The 19,051-nt window shown below is 33.0% G+C and overlaps 3 protein-coding genes across 6 annotated transcripts; 2 read left to right on the forward strand and 1 right to left on the reverse strand.

Moving 5' to 3' along the window:
* The first annotated feature begins 38 nt into the window (after window positions 1-38).
* Window positions 39-3,529, forward strand: LOC115954139 (protein NRT1/ PTR FAMILY 5.5-like). 2 transcript variants are annotated; one of them, XM_031072041.1, is made up of 5 exons: window positions 39-471; window positions 584-798; window positions 1,752-2,032; window positions 2,139-2,261; window positions 2,500-3,529. In XM_031072041.1, the coding sequence occupies exons 1-5, from the start codon at window positions 459-461 to the stop codon at window positions 3,014-3,016; spliced, it is 1,149 nt and encodes a 382-aa protein (XP_030927901.1). In that variant the 5' UTR covers window positions 39-458; the 3' UTR covers window positions 3,017-3,529. The 2 variants fall into 2 exon arrangements, with proteins under 2 accessions (XP_030927901.1, XP_030927902.1); XM_031072042.1 differs by having other exon boundaries at window positions 1,752-2,005.
* A 1,401-nt stretch (window positions 3,530-4,930) lies between these two features.
* On the forward strand, window positions 4,931-9,022 carry LOC115953286 (protein NRT1/ PTR FAMILY 5.5-like). Of its 3 annotated transcripts, none has more exons than XM_031070886.1 (5): window positions 4,933-5,209; window positions 5,582-5,650; window positions 6,040-6,254; window positions 7,206-7,720; window positions 7,977-9,022. In XM_031070886.1, the coding sequence occupies exons 2-5, from the start codon at window positions 5,620-5,622 to the stop codon at window positions 8,809-8,811; spliced, it is 1,596 nt and encodes a 531-aa protein (XP_030926746.1). In that variant the 5' UTR covers window positions 4,933-5,209; window positions 5,582-5,619; the 3' UTR covers window positions 8,812-9,022. The 3 variants fall into 3 exon arrangements, with proteins under 3 accessions (XP_030926747.1, XP_030926746.1, XP_030926745.1); XM_031070885.1 differs by having other exon boundaries at window positions 4,934-5,209; window positions 5,598-5,650; XM_031070887.1 differs by lacking the exon at window positions 6,040-6,254 and having other exon boundaries at window positions 4,931-5,209; window positions 5,598-5,650.
* Window positions 9,023-9,892: 870 nt separating this feature from the next.
* Window positions 9,893-11,215, reverse strand: LOC115951974 (protein NRT1/ PTR FAMILY 5.5-like). Its single transcript, XM_031069083.1, has 3 exons — window positions 11,048-11,215; window positions 10,849-10,932; window positions 9,893-10,756 (listed from the first exon to the last, which is right to left on the reverse strand). The coding sequence occupies exons 1-3, from the start codon at window positions 11,213-11,215 to the stop codon at window positions 9,893-9,895; spliced, it is 1,116 nt and encodes a 371-aa protein (XP_030924943.1).
* Between the last annotated feature and the right edge of the window lie 7,836 nt (window positions 11,216-19,051).

The following is a 19,051-nucleotide window of genomic DNA, read 5'->3' on the forward strand; positions in this document are numbered from 1 at the left end:
TTTTTTTTTTTTTTTTTTTTTTTTTTTTTTAAGAAAAGAAAAGAAAATAAGTCCCTTGCGTTCCATCCCTTATTTTCCTTACCTTACAAGTAATATGGAACTATCTGCAAAATCTGGCACATTTTATTTGTTTTTCTTTCCGCAAGATTTTAACAAATTATCAGTACAGAAAGTAATTCTTTGAAGCACCATTTATGTTCATAGATCCTTAATCCTTATAATATTTGGACTAGGATCTTTTAGAGTTTTTTAGGTAACTCTACTCTGAAATTATTAAAATCATATCCATTCACCATGAAACTAGTAGCTTAGATTTTGCCACATTCTAATCCAGAATCCAATTAAAGAGGCAGTTCTTCAACTCTTGAAATATCAAGTATGCCTATGGAAATTTGTAAGATTTCAAAGAATTCAATTGGTGATTACTGATTTAAAGGCAGTTCTTTTACTTGACAGCCATGTCATCAAAGGGTTAGTTCAACTACTGGGTTTCAAATTATTCATCCATATATCAAGCTACCTTGTTTTTTATAATTTAATTATTGATGTAATCTAAAGGCACTTTCTTCCTTTTCCACTGCAGTTCTGGTATGGGCTGACATACTAACAGCTTATGCCTTGTTTGTGATGATGACATACTTGACAAATGTCTGGAGTCTTACCATTACCCATGCTGCTGCAATTGTGAATGTGTTTACTGGTGTTGCGGCCATAATGCCTATAGGCATGACCTTCCTTGTTGATGCTTTCATGGGTGACTATTGGATGCTATTGCTCTCCAGTCTTGCTTTTAGCTTTGTAGGTTTTCAAATTTTCCCTCATTTTTATATGTTTCTATGACTATTGCCATTTTTTTGTTTAAATCTGCTTTAGTTATATTTATCATTTCGCCAAAGCCTTGTAGTCCAATGGCATTGTCTAGTCTTCTTTATAAGGAGAACCGGGTTCAAATTCCCCCTCCCCACTTGTTGTAACATTTGAATTATCAAAAGAAGTTATATTTATCACTCCAACATCACAGTAATATAGGCACAACAATGTAGAATGAATAATCAAGGAGTAACATTGGGCATCTCATCTAATAAGATCACTCGATTGTTGATACATGGATGATTTTTACTGAGGAATGTTATGCTGCATAATTATTTCTTCTTCCTCATTTCTAACTAGAATTAATTGTAGCTATCTGCCTTAAATTATGGGAGCATTTATAATGCCCACCCTAAATTATAAAGTAATTAAATCAACACTCTAATTTGAGAATAACTTGCAATGTTCACCCCACCATCCATATTAGTGTGTAAATTAATCATTTTGAGGGCAAATTACTCTCAAATTAAAGAGTTGATTGCAAATTTTTTATTTGTTTGGTTGCACATTATAAATGCTTCCATAGTTTAAGCAAATAGCTACTCTTAAATATTTTATTTTAACATTGATTAGGATGATGCAATGAACATCGCAAATTGATCTTAAAGAAGGGTGTCATTTGCAAAATATTGTATTTAGGGTGCAAATTTTCATGCCCTTGTAATATGGGAGATAGATTTATTATTAACCCGCTTTATCTTTTGTACTCTGCAGTGAAATAAGCCTGTTTATGTCAATCAATTTGTAATGCCATTGGCCCATTATGACAATGTTATTGATCTAAAAATGTTACCCAATTCATTCTTTTGCACCATATAAGCTTTGACAGAGTCATAGAACTTTTTACGAGAAGATGTACTAAGTATTGGGTGTCACTGCAGGGGATGGGTTCCTTGACAATGTCAACACCACCTGTCCTTTCTGATGTTGCTGCAGGCAACTGTGGTGCATGCAAGCCACTGAAGCCAGATTGCATTGGCAATACCCAAAAGGCTCTCTTCTATACAGCGTTAGCACTTGTAGCTATTGGCATATCTGGTCATATCACATCCTTAGAGTCTTTCCTGAAACAACAACAAGAAGATAATTCAGAGCAGCTTAGGCCATGGCAAGCGGCAGGCGGCAGGCGGCTTGGGTGTGATTCTTCTTCCAATTGTTGCATGTATTGCACTTCCAAATATAAAGCCATGGTTTGTCCAATTTTTAATACCAGCAGTATGTACTGGAGTGGCAACTTTTCTATTCACAACTGGCTCATGTGTATACAGAAATTCTGCACCACAGGGGAGTCCTTTTACAACTATATGTAGGGTCTTTGTAGCCTCTGCTTCCAAGATGTTTCGTCATCTCCCACCAAATGATAATCAGGTGCCTCACACCCGGAGTCTTAGGTTCTCTCTCACTCTCTCTCAACCTAGAAATTGATGATACAAAGTCATTTATTTCGAAACCCAAGTACCACATTTTTGCATTTAACAGACTTATTAGAAAGCATAATGACCTCACCAATGTATATGATTTCTGCTAGTCTCTATTTTCAAATCTACTAACTTCTAATAGTTGGCAGAACAATATGTAATCTACTGTTAGTTATGACATTATTCTCTGAAACATAATTTTTTAATACAGGTGTTTCGACAAGGCTGCCATTGTAGTCGAAACCCAAAATCAGGAACAGAATGAAAAAAATAGATGGACACTTTGCAGCTTAGCAGAGGTGGAGGATACAAAAAGTGTAGTACGCATGATACCCATGTGGATGACCTTCATCATGTGTGGGGTTGTGATCTCCATAGGAAACACTTATTTCATAGAGCAAGCAAAGGATATGAATCAAAAGGTCGGAAAATGGAAGATCCCTCTTCCCATATTTAAACTATTCTATGACCTTGTAAAAGACTATTTCCCTAATCTGTATGTCAAAGTAACTAAACTAGTTATTAGAGAAAAATATATACCCCCCTGTGGAATCACAGCAGCAATGCTGTTTTCTATACTGTGTTGTATCACAGCTGCAGAGGTGGAAACCAGGAGGCTAGACGTGGTTAAAAGGCACGGGTTTGACAATTCTAATGACAATAATGAGAAAATCCCAATGAGCATGTTCTGGCTTCTTCCACAGTTTCTCCTTCTTGGTGCCGTTTAAGGAATCTCTAAGGACTGCATTGATCGATTCTTCACTAATCAAGCTCCTACCTCAATGAAGCGCTACTTGCAACTTTTCAGCTACGGTGTGATGGGAGCAGGAACGGTGGGTAGTGTTCTTTCAGTTTATGTTGTGGGAAAGGTCAGTGGAAGTGTAGGGAAACGAAGTTGGTTTCAGGACACATTGGATAAAAGTCGATTGGATAACTACTACTGGACACTGACAGTGTTGAGTTCTGCAAATCTTATTTTGTACATCTTGGTGGCAATGTTTTACACCTATAAAGACCCACCAAGTGAAGAACCTACACAACCTTAGGAAGTTCATGTGCATTGTTGTTGTTGTTGTTGTTGTTGTTGCTGTGGTTAGTATTCTTAGAACAATTTCATTTTACATTCATTTCCTTGTATTCTCCAATTCAATGTGGCAGTATTCTTTGTATTCATTGACGTTTGTGAAGTGCAATGATTCAACAAGCTTAAGTTATTGAAACTGTAGAGATTTTCTTTCTCATCTCTTTTTCTTCTCACCAGACTACATGAAGTGAAACTGACCTTGATTTCTAATTCTTCGTTCCTTTCTTTTTTGTAAAGTAAGAAGAATTGATTATAAGGGCCTTTTTAACAATGAAAAGAGTAGGGACTATAACTCAAGAACTGATATCTGGTTCTGCAAAATGAGGGGACTATGACTCAGCGAAGAACATCGTTGCCAGAAAGCTAACGTGGATCCCGTAGAGAAACTTGCTTGTGGGAAGCACTGTCACAAGCGGTGCTTTGTGTATAGAGGCACACTCTTCTACTCGAGAGAAAGAAATGGACCAAAATGGACCAAATAGATCAAATATGACCGAAGCATCCTCTCTTCTACTATGAGAGAGAGAGAGAGATGGACCGAAGTTGACTAAAGAAACCAACATGGACCAAAATGAGCTGAATGTTATACTAGTGTGGCTCAACATGAGTGTAATAACGTTAAATGTTATGCTTCAGTTTTTAAATATTACTAGTCGTAAACTGTGCGATGAGTATAAATTTTGCAATAAGTTAGGAAATTTTCTAACTTTCAAATGATTATCATAACAAACCTTAAGTGGAAAGTTATTGTTGATGGGTACAAAAGTGACGACAATGATATGCTCATATTATAACCAATAATAACTTGCTATTTAAAATTTGTTATGAAATTGTCCATGTGTAAGTTGTTGACTAAAATAGACCAAAATAGACCGAAATGATCAAAAATAGACTGAACATGGCCGAATTTGACCAAAATGGACTGAATAGACCGAAGTGAACTCAAGTGGACTGAATTGGACCAAAATAAATCAAATTGAACCAAATTAACTGAAATAGACCAAAGTGGATCAAAATAAATTGAAATATTAAGGTGATGTAGTAAGAATAAATATTAGATTCAATTTTTACCGGAATATTATGATGATATGGATCAATAAGAATGTAACAATAATAAATACTATATTCTAGTTTTTAAATATTATATAGACGGGTCGGGTTTAAGTTACATCAAGTGTAACTTTAAATAATATTACACCACTTAATATTTTTTTAATTAGATACAAATTTCAACAAATCCACCGTTAAATTACATCATTTTCGTATATTCTTCATACTTGTAAAATTTAAAGAACATGTAATTCAATGGTAGAATTTTTAAAATATGAATTTTATAATAAGTTATTAAATGGTGTAAGATTACTTGGGGTTATATCAGGTATAACTTGAACCCAACCTTATACAGATATAAATTTAAAAAAGCGAAGCCTAAAAAACAACGTGAATAGGATCAAATAAACTAGTCTTCAATGTAGTTGTTGCAAAATCATATAGATCTCGTAAACGTGAAACAGTCAATCGGAAACGTATGAAATGGGTAAAAAGTATTAGTATTTGTGTTTCACTGTCGGGCCAGTATTTGTACTTGTGTTTCACATTCTTGGATACTTGAAAAGAACGAAGACGCACTGATAGATTTTATCTATTGACTAAGAACTAAGTAGTCAATCTGACATGAGTAAAGAATGCAACCCCACGGTTTACGAGGAATTAGGAAAGTTGAATGACTGAAGAGTGTCTATAATGAGCGTGAACGCAGTGAAGGCTAGCCTCTGACATTGTCTCTCCCAGAAATTTCTCTCCCACGCTTTGTACTACAATATTCCTTCAACCCCAGGTAACATCTTCTATGCCTTGCTTCTTCTTTTTTCTTGTTCATGTTTTTCTTTTCTTTCTCTTTTCTTTTTTTTCATGTTGTCTCAAAGAACCCTCTTGTTGATACAATTTTAATCTTAAGTTTGTTTATCATAATCTTAGGAGTCCTAAAGCTTACCATTTCTTGAAGCTAAGCATTTTTTTTAAACTATATATGTGTTGAGTCTGCTGACCTTCTTAGAGGTCTACTCAGTCCACAAACCTCCCACTTCTTTGGGATCTGGGAAATGTTATTGGTAGACAGAAATTTCCCCAATTCTTGCAACTTCAAATATCCCTGATGCATTTTGCTTTGGTTGTTCTCTCTCAGAACTTGTTCCAACTGATTTTGTAGTTTTTTTGTATTACAGAAAGTTGAGGCTACTGGTGAACATGGCATCCTCATCCTTTGTCAGAATAACAGGTACTTAGCCAGTTATTTTCTTATAATATTCCAACTAGGATCTTTTCAGAGTTTTTTGGGTAACTTCACCTCGAAATTCTTAAAATCCTATCCATTCAGTATGAAATTAGTAGTTTTGATTTTGCCACATTCTAATCCAAAACCCAATGGAAAAGGCACTTCTTCAACCCTTGATACCAAGTATGCCAACGGAAATTTGTAAGATTTCAATTAATTCAATTGGTGATTACTGCTTTAAAGCCAGTTATTTTCCTTGATGGTTATGTCATCAAAGGGTTAGTTCAAATAGAGGATTACAAATTATACATCCATATATTAAGCCACCTTAGAGTTTTTGTTTATTTAATTATTGGTGTATTATATAGACACTTTCTCCTCTTCCATTGCAGTTCTGATATGGGCTGACATACTAACAGCTTATGCCCTGTTTGTGATGATGCAATACTTGACAAATGTCTGGAAGCTTAACTTTACCCATGCTGCTGCAATTGTGAATGTGTTTTCTGGTGTTGCGACCATAATGCCTATAGGCATGGCCTTCCTTGTCGATGCTTTCATGGGTGACTATTGGATGCTCTTGCTCTCTAGTCTTGCTTATAGCTTTGTAGGTTCTCAAAATTTCCCTCATTTTTTAAATGTGTTTCTACTATGCTATGAGTAACGAGTATTGCCACTTTTGTTGTTTAAATCTACTTTAGTTATATTTATCATTTCGCCAAGAGTCTTGTAGCTCAGTCACATTGCCTGGTCTTGGGGTTCAAATTCCCCCTTCCCACTTGTTGTAACAACTGAAATTATATTAATAAATATTTACCACTTCAAGCATCATAGTAATATAGGCACAAAACGAAGAATAAGTGATCAAGGAGCAACATTGGGCATCTCATCTATATAAATCGCTCAAACATCATTGATACATGGATTATTTTGACTGAGGAATATTATGCTGCATGACCATATCTTCTTCTTCTTCTTCTTCTTTTAAATTTAAATTAATAGCAGCTATCTGCCTTAAATTTTGGGAGCATTTATATTGCCCACCGTAAATTATAACGTAATGGAATCAACATCCTACTTGAGATTAACTTACATTGTTCACCCTGCCGTCCATATTACTATGTAAATTTTTATGGGCAAATTTCTCTCAAATAAAACTGTCAATTGCAAATATTTTATAGGTTGGGTTGGACAATGCAAATCCTTTCATAGTTTAGGTGAATAGCTACTCATAAATATTTTTATTAAAATATTGAATTGGATGATGCACTGAACATTACAAATTAATCTTAAAGAAGGGTGTCAATTGCAGAATATTGTAGTTTGGGTGCTCATTGCAATGCCCTTGTATTTTCAGAGTGATGTGTGTTATTAACCTGATTTATCTTTTGTACTATGCATTGAAAAATAAGCCAATTATTTTTATCAATTTGTAATGCTGCTATGACAATGTTATTGATCAGAAAATGTTTCCCAATTCGTTCTTTTGCATGGTATAGGTTTTGACAAAGTCTTAGGACTTACCAGAAGATGTACTAATAATTGGGTGTCACTGCAGGGGTTAAGCTTCTTGGCAATGTCAACACCACATGTTCTTCCAGATGCTGCAAGGAACTGTGATGCACACAAGCCAGATTGCATTGGTGATGCCCAAAAGGTTCTCTTCTATACAGCATTAGTACTGATAGCCATTGGGATATCTGGTCATATCACATCCTTAGAGTCTTTCCTGGAACAACAAAAGGAGAACCAAACAAGTGCTCAAGAAAATTCTGAAAAGCCAAAGCCAACGCCACGTCAAGTGGCAGGCAGCCTTTTTGTGGTCCTTCTTGCAATTGTTGGATGTATTGCACTTCCATATATAAAGCCATGGTCTGTCCGATTTGGAATACCAGCAATATGTACTGTAGTGGCAACATCTATATTCACAACTGGCTCGTGTTCATACAGATGTTCTAGACCGCCGGGGAGTCCTCTTACTACTCTATGTAGAGTCTTTGTAGCCTCTGCTTCCAAGACGTTTCGTCATCTCCCACCAAATGATATTCAGGAGCCTTACACGCGGAGTCTCAGGTTCTCTCTCTCTCAACCTAGAAACTTGATAATATGAAGTCATTTATTTCAAAACCAAGTGCCCACATTTTTGCATTTAACGGAGTTATTAGAAAGCATAATGACCTCACCAATGTTCATGATTTCTACCAATAACTATTTTCCAATTTACTAACTTCTAATAGTTGGCAGAAATGTTACAATATGTAATCAGCTATTAGATATGACTTACAAGCTACAAAATTTTTTACCTCTGAAACATAATTTTTTAATACAGGTGCCTTGACAAGGCTGCCATTGAAGTCCAAACCCAAAATCAAGAGCAGATTGAACAAAGTAGATGGAAACTTTGCACCAGAGAAGAGGTGGAGGATACTAAAATGGTTATACGCATGATACCCATGTGGATGACCTTCATTATGTGTGGGGTTGTGATTTCCATAGGAAACACTTATTTTTTAGATCAAGCAAATGATATGAATCGCAAGGTTGGAGAATTGAAGGTCCCTCTTCCCATATTTAAATTTTTCTATGACCTTGTAAAAGACAAGTTCCATAAAAAGTATGTCAAATTAACTGAAAAATTAATGATTCCAGGAAAATATGTACCCCCCTTTGGAATCTTTGTAGCAATGCTGTTTTCTATATTATGTTGTATCACAGCTGCAGGAGTGGAAACCAGGAGGCTTGACATGATTAGAAGGCACAGGTTACTTGACAAACTTAATGACAATAATGAGAAAATCCCAATGAGCATGTTCTGGCTTCTTCCACAGTTTCTCCTTCTTGGTGCCGTTGAAGGAATGGCTAACTTCAGCATTGATCAATTCTTCATTAATCAAGCTCCTGCCTCAATGAGCCGCTACTTGAAACTTTTCCGCCATGGTGTAATTGGAGCAGGAGCTGTTGGTAGTGTCCTTTCGGTTTATGTTGTGGGTAAATTCAGTGAAAGGGGAGGAAGAACAAATTGGTTTCAGGACACACTGAATAAAAGTCGATTGGATAACTACTATTGGACACTGACAGTGTTGAGTTGTATAAATCTTTTTTTGTACATCTTGGTGGCATTGCAGTACACCTATAGAGACCCACCAAATAAAGATGCTGATTAAACATCAAAGAATGAAGAACCTACCCAACCTTAGGAAGATGATGTGCATTGTTATTATTGTTGTTGTTAGTATTCTTAGATGAATTTCATTTTACATCCATTTCCTTGTATTCTTCAATTCAATGTGTCAGTATTCTCTGTATTGATTGACGTTTGTGAAGTGCAGTGTATCAACAAGCTGAAGTTAATGAAACTGAAGTGATTTCTTTTTCCTTCTCCCCTTTTTGATAATGTTTTTCACCAGACCTAATTCTCTGTTCCTTTCTTTTTCTTATAAAACGTAAGAAGAAATTATTATAAGGGCTTTTTTAACAATGAACTGAGAAGGGACTATAACTCAAGAACTAATCTCTGGTTCTGCAAAATGGAGGGGATAGAGAGTCCACTGAAACAACTACTGGAAATCACCATTTCATGCGAGCCTGCCTGCCTGTGGAGGGGCTCACCGCACAAGCGGAGACACCAGGCCAGACATAATTAAGAGCCATGGTGTGTTTGATAAGCAAAATGAAAAAATTCCCAAGGTTTTATTTTGATTTGAGTATTTAAAATCAAAGGATTAGAAAAATAATTGCTAGTATAAATGTAAAAACACACGATGATATAAGCTATGGGGATTTTGCTTAAACAAAAACATTTGTGATATTATGAATTTGAAAAGACGTTTTACTCCTAGTCATTTTAAATCCACATATTAACAAAGCTCAAATCCCTCCATAAATTTAATCAATAGAAAACAAAAAAAGTCATTTCATACATTATTCAAGTCATTTAAACTAAATATTTAAACCAAATTGTTCTCATTAAATTCCTTGATACAAACGAACCACGAGTGCTAATCATCTTCATGAATGGACTGATTGCTCACACTTCTTATTGTACCGCAATGCCACCAAGATGTACAAAACAAGATTTATAGAACTCAATACAGTCAGTGTCCAATAGTAGTTATCCAAACGACTTTTATTCAGTGTGTCCTGAAACCAACTTGGTTTCCCTCCACTTTCACTGATCTTTCCAACAACATAAACTGAAAGGACATTACCCATAGTTCCTGTTCCAATTTCCCCATATGTGAAAAATCACGAGTAATGTTTCATTGATGCAGGAACTTGATCAGTGAAGAAATAATCAATGCTGAAATTAGAGATTCCATCAAGGGCACGAAGAAGGAGATACTGTGGAAGAAGCAAGAACATGCTCATTGGAATTTTGCCATTAGGTTTGTCAGGTAAACAATGCCTTCTAATCACATCTAGCCTCCTGGTTTCCATTTTTGCAGCTGTGATACAACATAGTATAGAAAATAGCATTGCTACCATGACTCCACACGAGGCTAAATATTTTCCTGAAAATTTTTCATTAACTTTGACACACAGTTTGGTGAAATAATCTTTTACAAGGTCATAGAAAATTTTAAATATAGGAAGAGGGACCTTCAATATTCCAACCTTGTGATTCATATTTTTTGCTTGCTCTAAAAAGTAAGTGTTTCCTATGGAAATCACAACCCCACACATAATGAATGTCATCCACATGGGTATCATGCGTATAGAGATTTTTGTATCCTCCTCTTCTTTGCTGCTATGTTTTTCTGAACATGAGCCACATATGAATAGAAAAGTTGCCACTACGGTACATATTGCTGGTATTCCAAATCTAACAGAACATGGCTTTATATATGGAAGCGCAATACATCCAACAATTGGAAAGAGAATCGTTCCAAAGCCGCCTGCCACTTGCCATGGTGTTGGGTTTTCCATATGTTGTTTCAGAAAAGATTCTAAGGATGTGATATGACCAGATATCCCAATAGCTATGAGTGCTAACGCTGTATAGAAGAGAACCTTTTGGGCATCACCAATACAATCTGGCTTGTATGCACTACAGTTGCCTGCAACATTTGAAAGTACAGGTGGTGTTGACATTGCCAAGAAGCTCATCCCCTGCAGTGACACCCAATACTTAGTACATCTTCTCGTAAAAGTTCTATGACTTTGTCAAAGCCTGTATGGTGCAAAAGAATGAATTGGGTAACATTTTTCAGATCTAATGTTGCTTCTACTACTAATGTTGTCAAAGCTAATGTTGCTTCTTGATTATTCATTCTACGTTGTTGCGCCTGTATTATATGATGTTTGACATGGTAATATAAACAGTAAACTCAAGCAACTTAAACCAATATTGATTGCATGGTAGAAAAACATAAATAAGTGAAGGAAATTTTGAAAACCTACAAAGCTATAAGCAAGACTGGAGAGCAAGAGCATCCAAAAGTCACCCATGAAAGAATTGACAAGGCAGGCCATGACGATAGGCATTATGGTGGCAGCACCAGTAAACATGTTCACAATTGCCGCAGCATGGGTTAAATTAAGCCTCCAGACATTTGTCAAGTATGTCATCATCACCCACACAGCGTAAGCTGCTAGTATGTCTGTCCATAACAGAACTACAATGGATTTTTTTTTTTTTTTTTTTTGGGGGGGGGTGGGGGGGGGGGGATGGGAAAGCTCCTTTAGAATACACAAATAATTAAATAAACAACTCAGGTAACTTAGTATATGGATGATCTGTAACCCTCCAGTTGAACTAACCCTTTGATGACATGATCGTCAAGAAAGATTACTTTAAAGAAGTAATCACCAATTGAATTCTTTGAAATTTTACAAATTTCCATAGGAAAACTTGATTTCAAGGGTTAAAGAATTACCTTTTCATTAGTTTATGTGGAATACTCTGCATTATCATGGGGGAAAATCAATCCACTTATTTCACAATGAATAGATAGGGTTTTAAAAGTCTTCAGTGGAGTTATCTTAAGAATTCTACTGTCTACAGGATCTTAATCCTAATATTTTAAAGGTCCATGGCCGTAAATGGTTCCTCAACATAGTTGCTTTTTGCCCTGATAATTTTTGGATGAATTTATGAAATAATGGAGCAAATGGAAACCCTCCCCCATCAAAATATGCTAGATTTTGTAGATGGGTGCCATATTACTTATAAGGTAAGGAAAATAAGGATGAAATGCTGGGGACTTTATTTTCTTTTGAAAGAAATAACATTCAATGTTTTGTAGAGGAAAATAACTTTATTTTCTCTATAGCATGTGAATTTGTATTTCATTTAGGTCCTTCCTTCTCCTTGATAAGCATTCAAACTTAAGCATTCGTTTAGGTTTTCTTAGACCTGGTCATGTTATATTTTTTATGATACCTTAAAACTAAATAAATAATGATATAAACTTTGTTCAGATAAAAATCCAGTTGCATTGCACTAGTTTACAAGCTAGATTTTATAATAATTTAAGCAAATGTAGTACTGAAAATGGTAGATTATTTATAAACTACTAGTTGGATTACCGGATATGCTGAAAAAGGATGCCATGTTGACCAGTAAACCTCGGCTTTCTATAATACAAAAAAGTACAAAAACAGTGGGAAGTTGGAACCAGTATATTAAAATACTGAGTTCAGCACATATGGTTGAAGACCATAAAGTTCAAAAATATGCTTACCTTCTAGAAATGGTAAGCTTGTAGGATCTCCTATATAAAGATTATGATAAGTAAACTTAAAGATCAAATGTATATATTACTAAAAGTTAAAGCGTAGCGTTTAATGCTGCTACTCTCATGTTGCGCTACATCAACTGCCATGTCATTCTTTTTTTTCATTTCTTTTTTAAAATATAATTTGTCCTACAATTTTAAAATGGTTTTTACAATTTTCAGTCCTATAAATGCAGCCCACTACTTATTTATTTACTTTCACTATCACCCTATAATAAATCAGTATAATTAATCCAGCCTACCTCTTATTTATTTAGTTCCACTATCAAACCCAACCCAAAGCCTTTTCAGTTCAACTTTAGGGTTTTGTGTGAGCCTTTTCAAAAAAAAAAAAAAAAAAAAAAAAAAAAAAAAAAAAAAACCCTAAAGCTTGAAGCATAGCGTTTAATGCTGATGTTCTCATGTTGCGCTACATCAGCTGCCACATCATTCTTTTTTTCTTTTTTAAAATATAATTTGTCCTACAATTTTGAAATGGTTTTTATAATTTTCAGCCCTATAAATGCAGCCTACTGCTTATTTATTTACTTCCACTATCACCCTATAATAAATCGGTATAATTAATCCAGCCTACCTCTTATTTATTTAGTTCAACTATCAAGTTCAACCCAAAACCTTTTCAGTTCAGTTTTAGGATTTTGTGTGAGCCTTTTCAGCTTAAAAATAAATTAATAAATAAATAAAAAAAACCCTAAAGCTCAACCCAAAACCTTTTTAGTTCAGTTTTAGGGTTTTTTTTTTCTTATAATTGTTTTTAACATTAATTTTTTTAATATTTACACTTCTCTAACCTTTCTCTCTCCCTTACCATTTCATCTCCCCACTACTTCTTCAATCTTTCTCCCTCCCTTACCTTTTTATCTCCCCACTACCCTCTACTTTAATATCAGTTTTTCTCTTTCCCTTCATCTTCCTTTATTTTTTTCCTCTTCTTATTCACACCCTCTTACTATAAATTTGTCACTATCTCTTCTATTTTATGCATAGTTTTCCCTCACAAAAACGAAAAAAAAAAAAAGTTCCCTCTCTCTCCCTCTCTCTCTCTCTCTCTCTCTCTCTCAATTGTTTGGTGAATTTTTTTTTCTTCTTGCATCTCTTCTTTAGGTTGATAATTTTTTATATTCTTTAAAACTCTATTTTTGGGTTAATGCAATTTAGTTTTGTTTTTTAAATTGTTTTTTTTTTTATTCTCTTTGATTGTTAAATTTTCTCCTATTGCGTTCTAAAGAATTAAATATAGCATACAAAAATATAATATTATTCTATTACATAGCATGATTTAGATAATTTGGTATTTATTTTGTTACATAACATGATTTTTTATAGTGCTCAATTTAAATGTTAAACTATGAGACTTTACTAATTTTTGTTTATTTTCTAATCATTTGTGGTGGACAAAGTACTTTTAGTAGTTGTATTAAAAGTACTCTATAATGCCATTTATTTAAAGAAAAGCAAAGGTTAGCCAAACGAAAATAATCGAATAGGTGACAAATTTTAACTTTTGCAATTTTATTTTAATTATTATTATTTTATAACAATGCATGTATAGAAATTTAATTCTTAGATTTTGCTAATAATTGTTTATTTGATAATATGTTTTGGGCGGCCGAAATTATAATTTCTACAAAGAAAATAACCTTAATAGATTATCAAAAACAAAATTATCAAAATGAGGTTCACAAAGAAACCAAGAGAAAAAAAAAAAAAAAAAAAAAAAAAAAAAAAAAAAAGAGGAAGTCACAGAAGATGTATATTAAACAAGTCACCTCTTTTTGGTGTTATTTTGGCTGATGAAAGAACAATGAGGTCCATGAGCAGCATAATTTTTTTCTAATCAGTTTCAGATTCCTTTGAATCGAATTATTTCCTTTTTCTTTGCTTGTCCTATACCGTAAGAAATAAATATGCCACATGTGACTCACATGTTATAGCTACAAGCATACATTATATTCCTCAAAACAAAACTATAAGATCATACCATCATTGCCAGTTTGCCACCAAACTAGCATCTACATTTAACATTAAAAAAATATAAGTAATATCCTAAAATTTAAACTAAACTAATATATGAAAAATAAAACTAGCAGCTATATAATATTAACAAAATATAAACAAAAGAAAAGATACAAAATTACTGTTTTTAATACATTTCCACTTAATCATTTGTAATTTATCAAAATGAAATTTGAAATTCTTTTACATCAAAATCACTTATGGTTGATTACGTACTAAATGTCACAACAATCTTCCTTTTAATATAAAAAATTTCTAAGAAACTTGTTAGGACATATGTGATTCAATATTAGGAACTTATGTCACTATTTTATGTAATTGGCTAATCCTTTAACAAAACGCACTTTACTTGTAATTGGATAGATCTAGGATATGTTTAATACTTCAAGAAATAAGGTTTCAAATTCAAGTATTAAAGCCATACAAGTATGTCTAAGAATCAAGTGAGAAAGTGCTGGATTTTAAAACTCGACAGCTAGCATCTATTGAGATTTAAAAGCTGCTGAAACCCGTGGCTTAATAGCTAGCTCGATAGATAGCTATCTATCAAGGTTTATGAAATTCAGTTTTTTAGAGCTGATTTCAATCCAATCTGTGGGTATATGTTTGGGCTTTCTTTTCTCATAACCCTAAACATATATAAGAATTGTTTTAAGAGTCATCACAGCTGATGCAACTCAATGCAAAAGTTTTTCACAAGCATAATGTGAACTGGAGACATATGCCATAGTTCATTCTTCCCTTGAAGAAACTATTGTGTTTGTATACCGTAGGGATTTGTGACCAAGCAACTTCTTGATTTTCATTGTGTGATGAACTGAAAAACTTTACAGCCAACATCTTTCTCATGTTGGTGATTAAGTCGCGTACTGGGATCCGCAGAATTGATTAGTCACATACTGGGAGTCGTGCATTGAAAAGAAGAAATTATTACTACAGAACAAGTCCAATTGGGTATTAAGGTAAGGGTTCAACTGTAGGTTAGTATAAAGTACTGCGATTCCTTTACTTGTAACCACTTGTTTTGATAATAGTGGATTCTTGGGAGTGATGACCTTAAAATCACCCAGTGAGATTTTTTTCCATGTAGGGTTTCCCCATTCGTAAACAAATCACCGTGTCAATTTAATTTTCGCAGCATTTAGTTTAATTGGTGATTTGTTTGTGCTGCCACACATTTTGTATGTTAATTTGATTAATTAATAAACTTGGCTAATTAATCAATTAATTCATCACAAGGAGTCCATTCTAAAAAAAAAAAAAAAAAAAAAATTCATCACAACGAGTCAATACATTCTTGGCCTATCAAAACTGATAATGCAACACTTTTTATTTAGAAAGCTAGTTTTGAAAAATTTTATGACTAAAAATGTATGTTTTATAATTATAGTAAAAATTGAAAGAACAAATAGAAATACAATTATTCTATAACCAAAATAGTAAGATGTATGAACCATGAAAGTTGAGTAACATGTATTATCATATATATCCATTATTATTCTTACTAAATCCAATTAGTGTTGTATAAAAAGCGTTAGAGACTCTTTTTATTTTTTTGGGTAAAAGTTAATAATTTGCATCTATTATAATTTAGAAATTTTTATTTTATTTTTCAAACAAATAAAAAAGATAAATTTTAGAGATAAGCAGTAACTGTAATTTCTTTTTTGAATGTGAAGGGAAAAAAAATCTTAAATTTTAGGAGTTCTCTTTTTTGAATTCAAAATGAAATTTGTTAGTTGGCATTTATGACCCTATTTCTAAATGATGTTACCTTTCATTAATGAGGTATTTTGAACCACATAAAAGTCTGGTTAAAAGAGAGAAATCCTCTTATATATAGAACTAGCCTTTGAGCATGCGTGTGAGCGCATGCTTAGAGGTTTTTCGATTTTTTTTTTTGTAAAGGTTAATAATTTGCATCTATTATAATTTAGAAATATATTTTTTTATTTTTCAAACAAATAAAAATGATAAATTTTAGAAATAAGCAGTAACTGTAATTTCTTTTTTGAACGTAAAGGGAAAAAAATCCTAAATTTTAGGAATTCTCTTTTTGAATTCAAAATGAAATTTGTTATTAGACATTTATGATCCTATATCTAAATAAAGTTACCATTCATTAATGAGGGTATTTTTGAACCACATAAAAGTCCAATTAAAAGAGGAGAATTTTTGTGGGGTGTGGGGGCAAGGGCTGAGGTTCAAGTCTCCAAGAGAGAGCTTCACACACATATACACTTAGATTAGGTTAGAGTAGAAATTCTATCTTGTATAAAAGAAAAAAGAAAAAAAGAGGGGAATTCTCTTATATATATACTAGCCTCTAGCACACGTGTTGCGTGTGCTTAGATGCTCTTCTATTTTTTAAGTAAGAGTTAATAATTTTCATCTATTATAATTTGGAAATATATATATATATTTTTTTCAAACAAATAAAAATGAAAAACTTTAAAGATAAGGAAAAATAAGATAAACATGAGGGGAAAGAATGCTAAATTTTAGGAGTTTTTTCTTCTTCTTTTTAATTGGGGGTGTTTTTCTTTTATTTAGATGAAAATTGAATAATAATAAAAAGGCTAAATTTTAGGGAATAAAAAGATGAACATGAAGGGAAAAAAAATCCTAAATTTTAGGAATTCTTTTTTTGAATTCAAAATAAAATTTGTTATTTGATATTTATGACCCTATTTCTAAGAGAAATTACCCTTCATTAATGATGGTATTTTTGAATCACATAGAAGTCCAATTCAAAGTGAGGAATCTTCTTATATATAGTATAAACTAGCCTCATCACATGTGTTTTGCGTGTGCGATGAGGTTTTTTTTTAAATTAAAAAAAAAAATCTGTGTTTTTTTTTATTATATATATATATGAGTCGAGTTCAAATTACACTTTTTATAGACCATTGATTACCATTAGATCTAAGGGTCAAAAAACACTCATAATAATGTCATTATTACTCCCTAGAAATTAGTGATTTAGGCATTAACTCTTATTATTAAAGGAAAAAAAAAAAAAAAAAAAAACCACAGCATTAACTCTTTTTTTATTTTCTTCCATATTGATCTTCTTCCTCCGTATTTCTTTTTGCACTATACTTTTAGGCCTCCACCATTCATAAAATGCTCAAGATTAAATTGTTAATACAAGCTATGTTTATTTTGTTTTAATAAACAAAATAACAATTGTTCTCTAAAACAATTGTGACTTTGGCCATATACTTCTAAAATTTTCCGTACCTCAAGACAGAAGACGGTTAAAAAATCAATGGTATAAGAAATCAATTGATGGCCTAAAAGTACATGGTGCAAGAAGAAAGATGTGAGAGAGGATGGGAGGAAGAAGATGATGACGTGGAGGAGAGTGGAGAGTTAATGTTGTAGGTTTTTTTTTTTTTTTTTTTTTTTTTTTTTTTTCCTTTTATAAGAAGAGTTAATGCCTAAATCACTAATTTCTAGGGAGTAATAATGACATTACTATGAGTGTTTTTTGACGCTTAAATATGATAGTAATCAATGGTCCAAAAAAAATGTAACTCTTGTGAAGTTACACCAGGTATAACTTGAACCCATATATATATATATATATATATAATTTTTATTTTGAGATGGGTTCAAGTTACACCTGGTGTAACTTTATAAGAGTTACACCTTTTTTAGACCATTGATTTATATTAGATCTAAGAGTGAAAAAAAAAAGTCATGATCATGTCATTATTGTTTCCTAGAAATTAGTAACTAAGTCATTAATTTTTTTATTATTAAAAATAGAAAAATAAAAAACAGCATTAACTCTCTGCTCTCCATCATCATCTTCAACTTCTCTCCCTCTCTCACATGGTCTTGTGTTCTATCTTCTATGTACTTTCACCCTCAACAATGGAAATTAAGGACGAGTTCAAGAAACAAGTGAAATTTTTATTATTATTTTATGTCTGGGAGTGTTCGATTTCTTCGTTCATTTGCTACCACCTGTGAAATTGTTCTTTCATGGGGCCATGCTTTTCGTGTTGCACCTCCAGTGACAAAGTGTTTGATTGCTTCGTTCATTTATTTATTATATTATTTCCATTCTTTCCTATATTACTATATAATTGTAGCTTGTATCTGAAATTTGTGAAGTCCCTTAATTTGTTCGTGGCTAGACCTTTTTTTTTTTTTGACTGAAAGAGGTAGATGGCTAGATTTAGTTATGAGACAACTGAAAGCATAATCAAAAGGGAGTTTGAGTCTTATGGTCCAATCAAGCGGGTAGGTATTTTAAGCATTCCCTGCGGGGGTTTGGTAAGAGGTTCAGTTCTGCGGTAGCTTTTTCCTTTCTGTTTATCTTATTAAAATTAGAAATAAGTTCTTAAAGGTTGCATATATTCTCTAGCTTTATGGTTGACATAGTGATTTATTTTCACCCTTAGATTTCTTTTTGCCAGAATTTCTTTGTCATTCCAATGACTGAAGTGAAAAACACCAAAACATATTGTGCAAACTTCAAATACTGCCTCAACGGTTAAAAAATAGAACACAAGACCATGTGAGAGAGGGAGAGAAGATGAAGATGATGATGATGATGAAGAGCAAAGAGTTAATGCTGTTTTTTTATTTTTCTATTTTTAATAAGAAGAATTAATGACTTAGTTACTAATTTCTAGGG

Source organism: Quercus lobata, chromosome 7, assembly GCF_001633185.2.
Source record: "Quercus lobata isolate SW786 chromosome 7, ValleyOak3.0 Primary Assembly, whole genome shotgun sequence".
NCBI classification, from domain to species: Eukaryota; Viridiplantae; Streptophyta; class Magnoliopsida; order Fagales; family Fagaceae; genus Quercus; species Quercus lobata.

Coding starts and splice junctions, on each gene's coding strand:
- LOC115954139 (XM_031072041.1), top strand. Junction 799..1,751: donor CCAGTCTTGCTTTTAGCTTT/GTAGGTTTTCAA, acceptor GTGTCACTGCAG/GGGATGGGTTCCTTGACAAT. Junction 2,033..2,138: donor TCTTCTTCCAATTGTTGCAT/GTATTGCACTTC, acceptor ATGTGTATACAG/AAATTCTGCACCACAGGGGA.
- LOC115953286 (XM_031070886.1), top strand. CDS start 5,620: ATGGCATCCTCATCCTTTGTCAGAATAACAG. Junction 5,651..6,039: donor ATCCTTTGTCAGAATAACAG/GTACTTAGCCAG, acceptor CTTCCATTGCAG/TTCTGATATGGGCTGACATA. Junction 7,721..7,976: donor CCTTACACGCGGAGTCTCAG/GTTCTCTCTCTC, acceptor TTTTTAATACAG/GTGCCTTGACAAGGCTGCCA.
- LOC115951974 (XM_031069083.1), bottom strand. CDS start 11,215: ATGACATACTTGACAAATGTCTGGAGGCTTAATTTAACCCATGCTGCG. Junction 10,933..11,047: donor CCAGTCTTGCTTATAGCTTT/GTAGGTTTTCAA, acceptor CATATAATACAG/GCGCAACAACGTAGAATGAA. Junction 10,757..10,848: donor CAACATTAGATCTGAAAAAT/GTTACCCAATTC, acceptor GTGTCACTGCAG/GGGATGAGCTTCTTGGCAAT.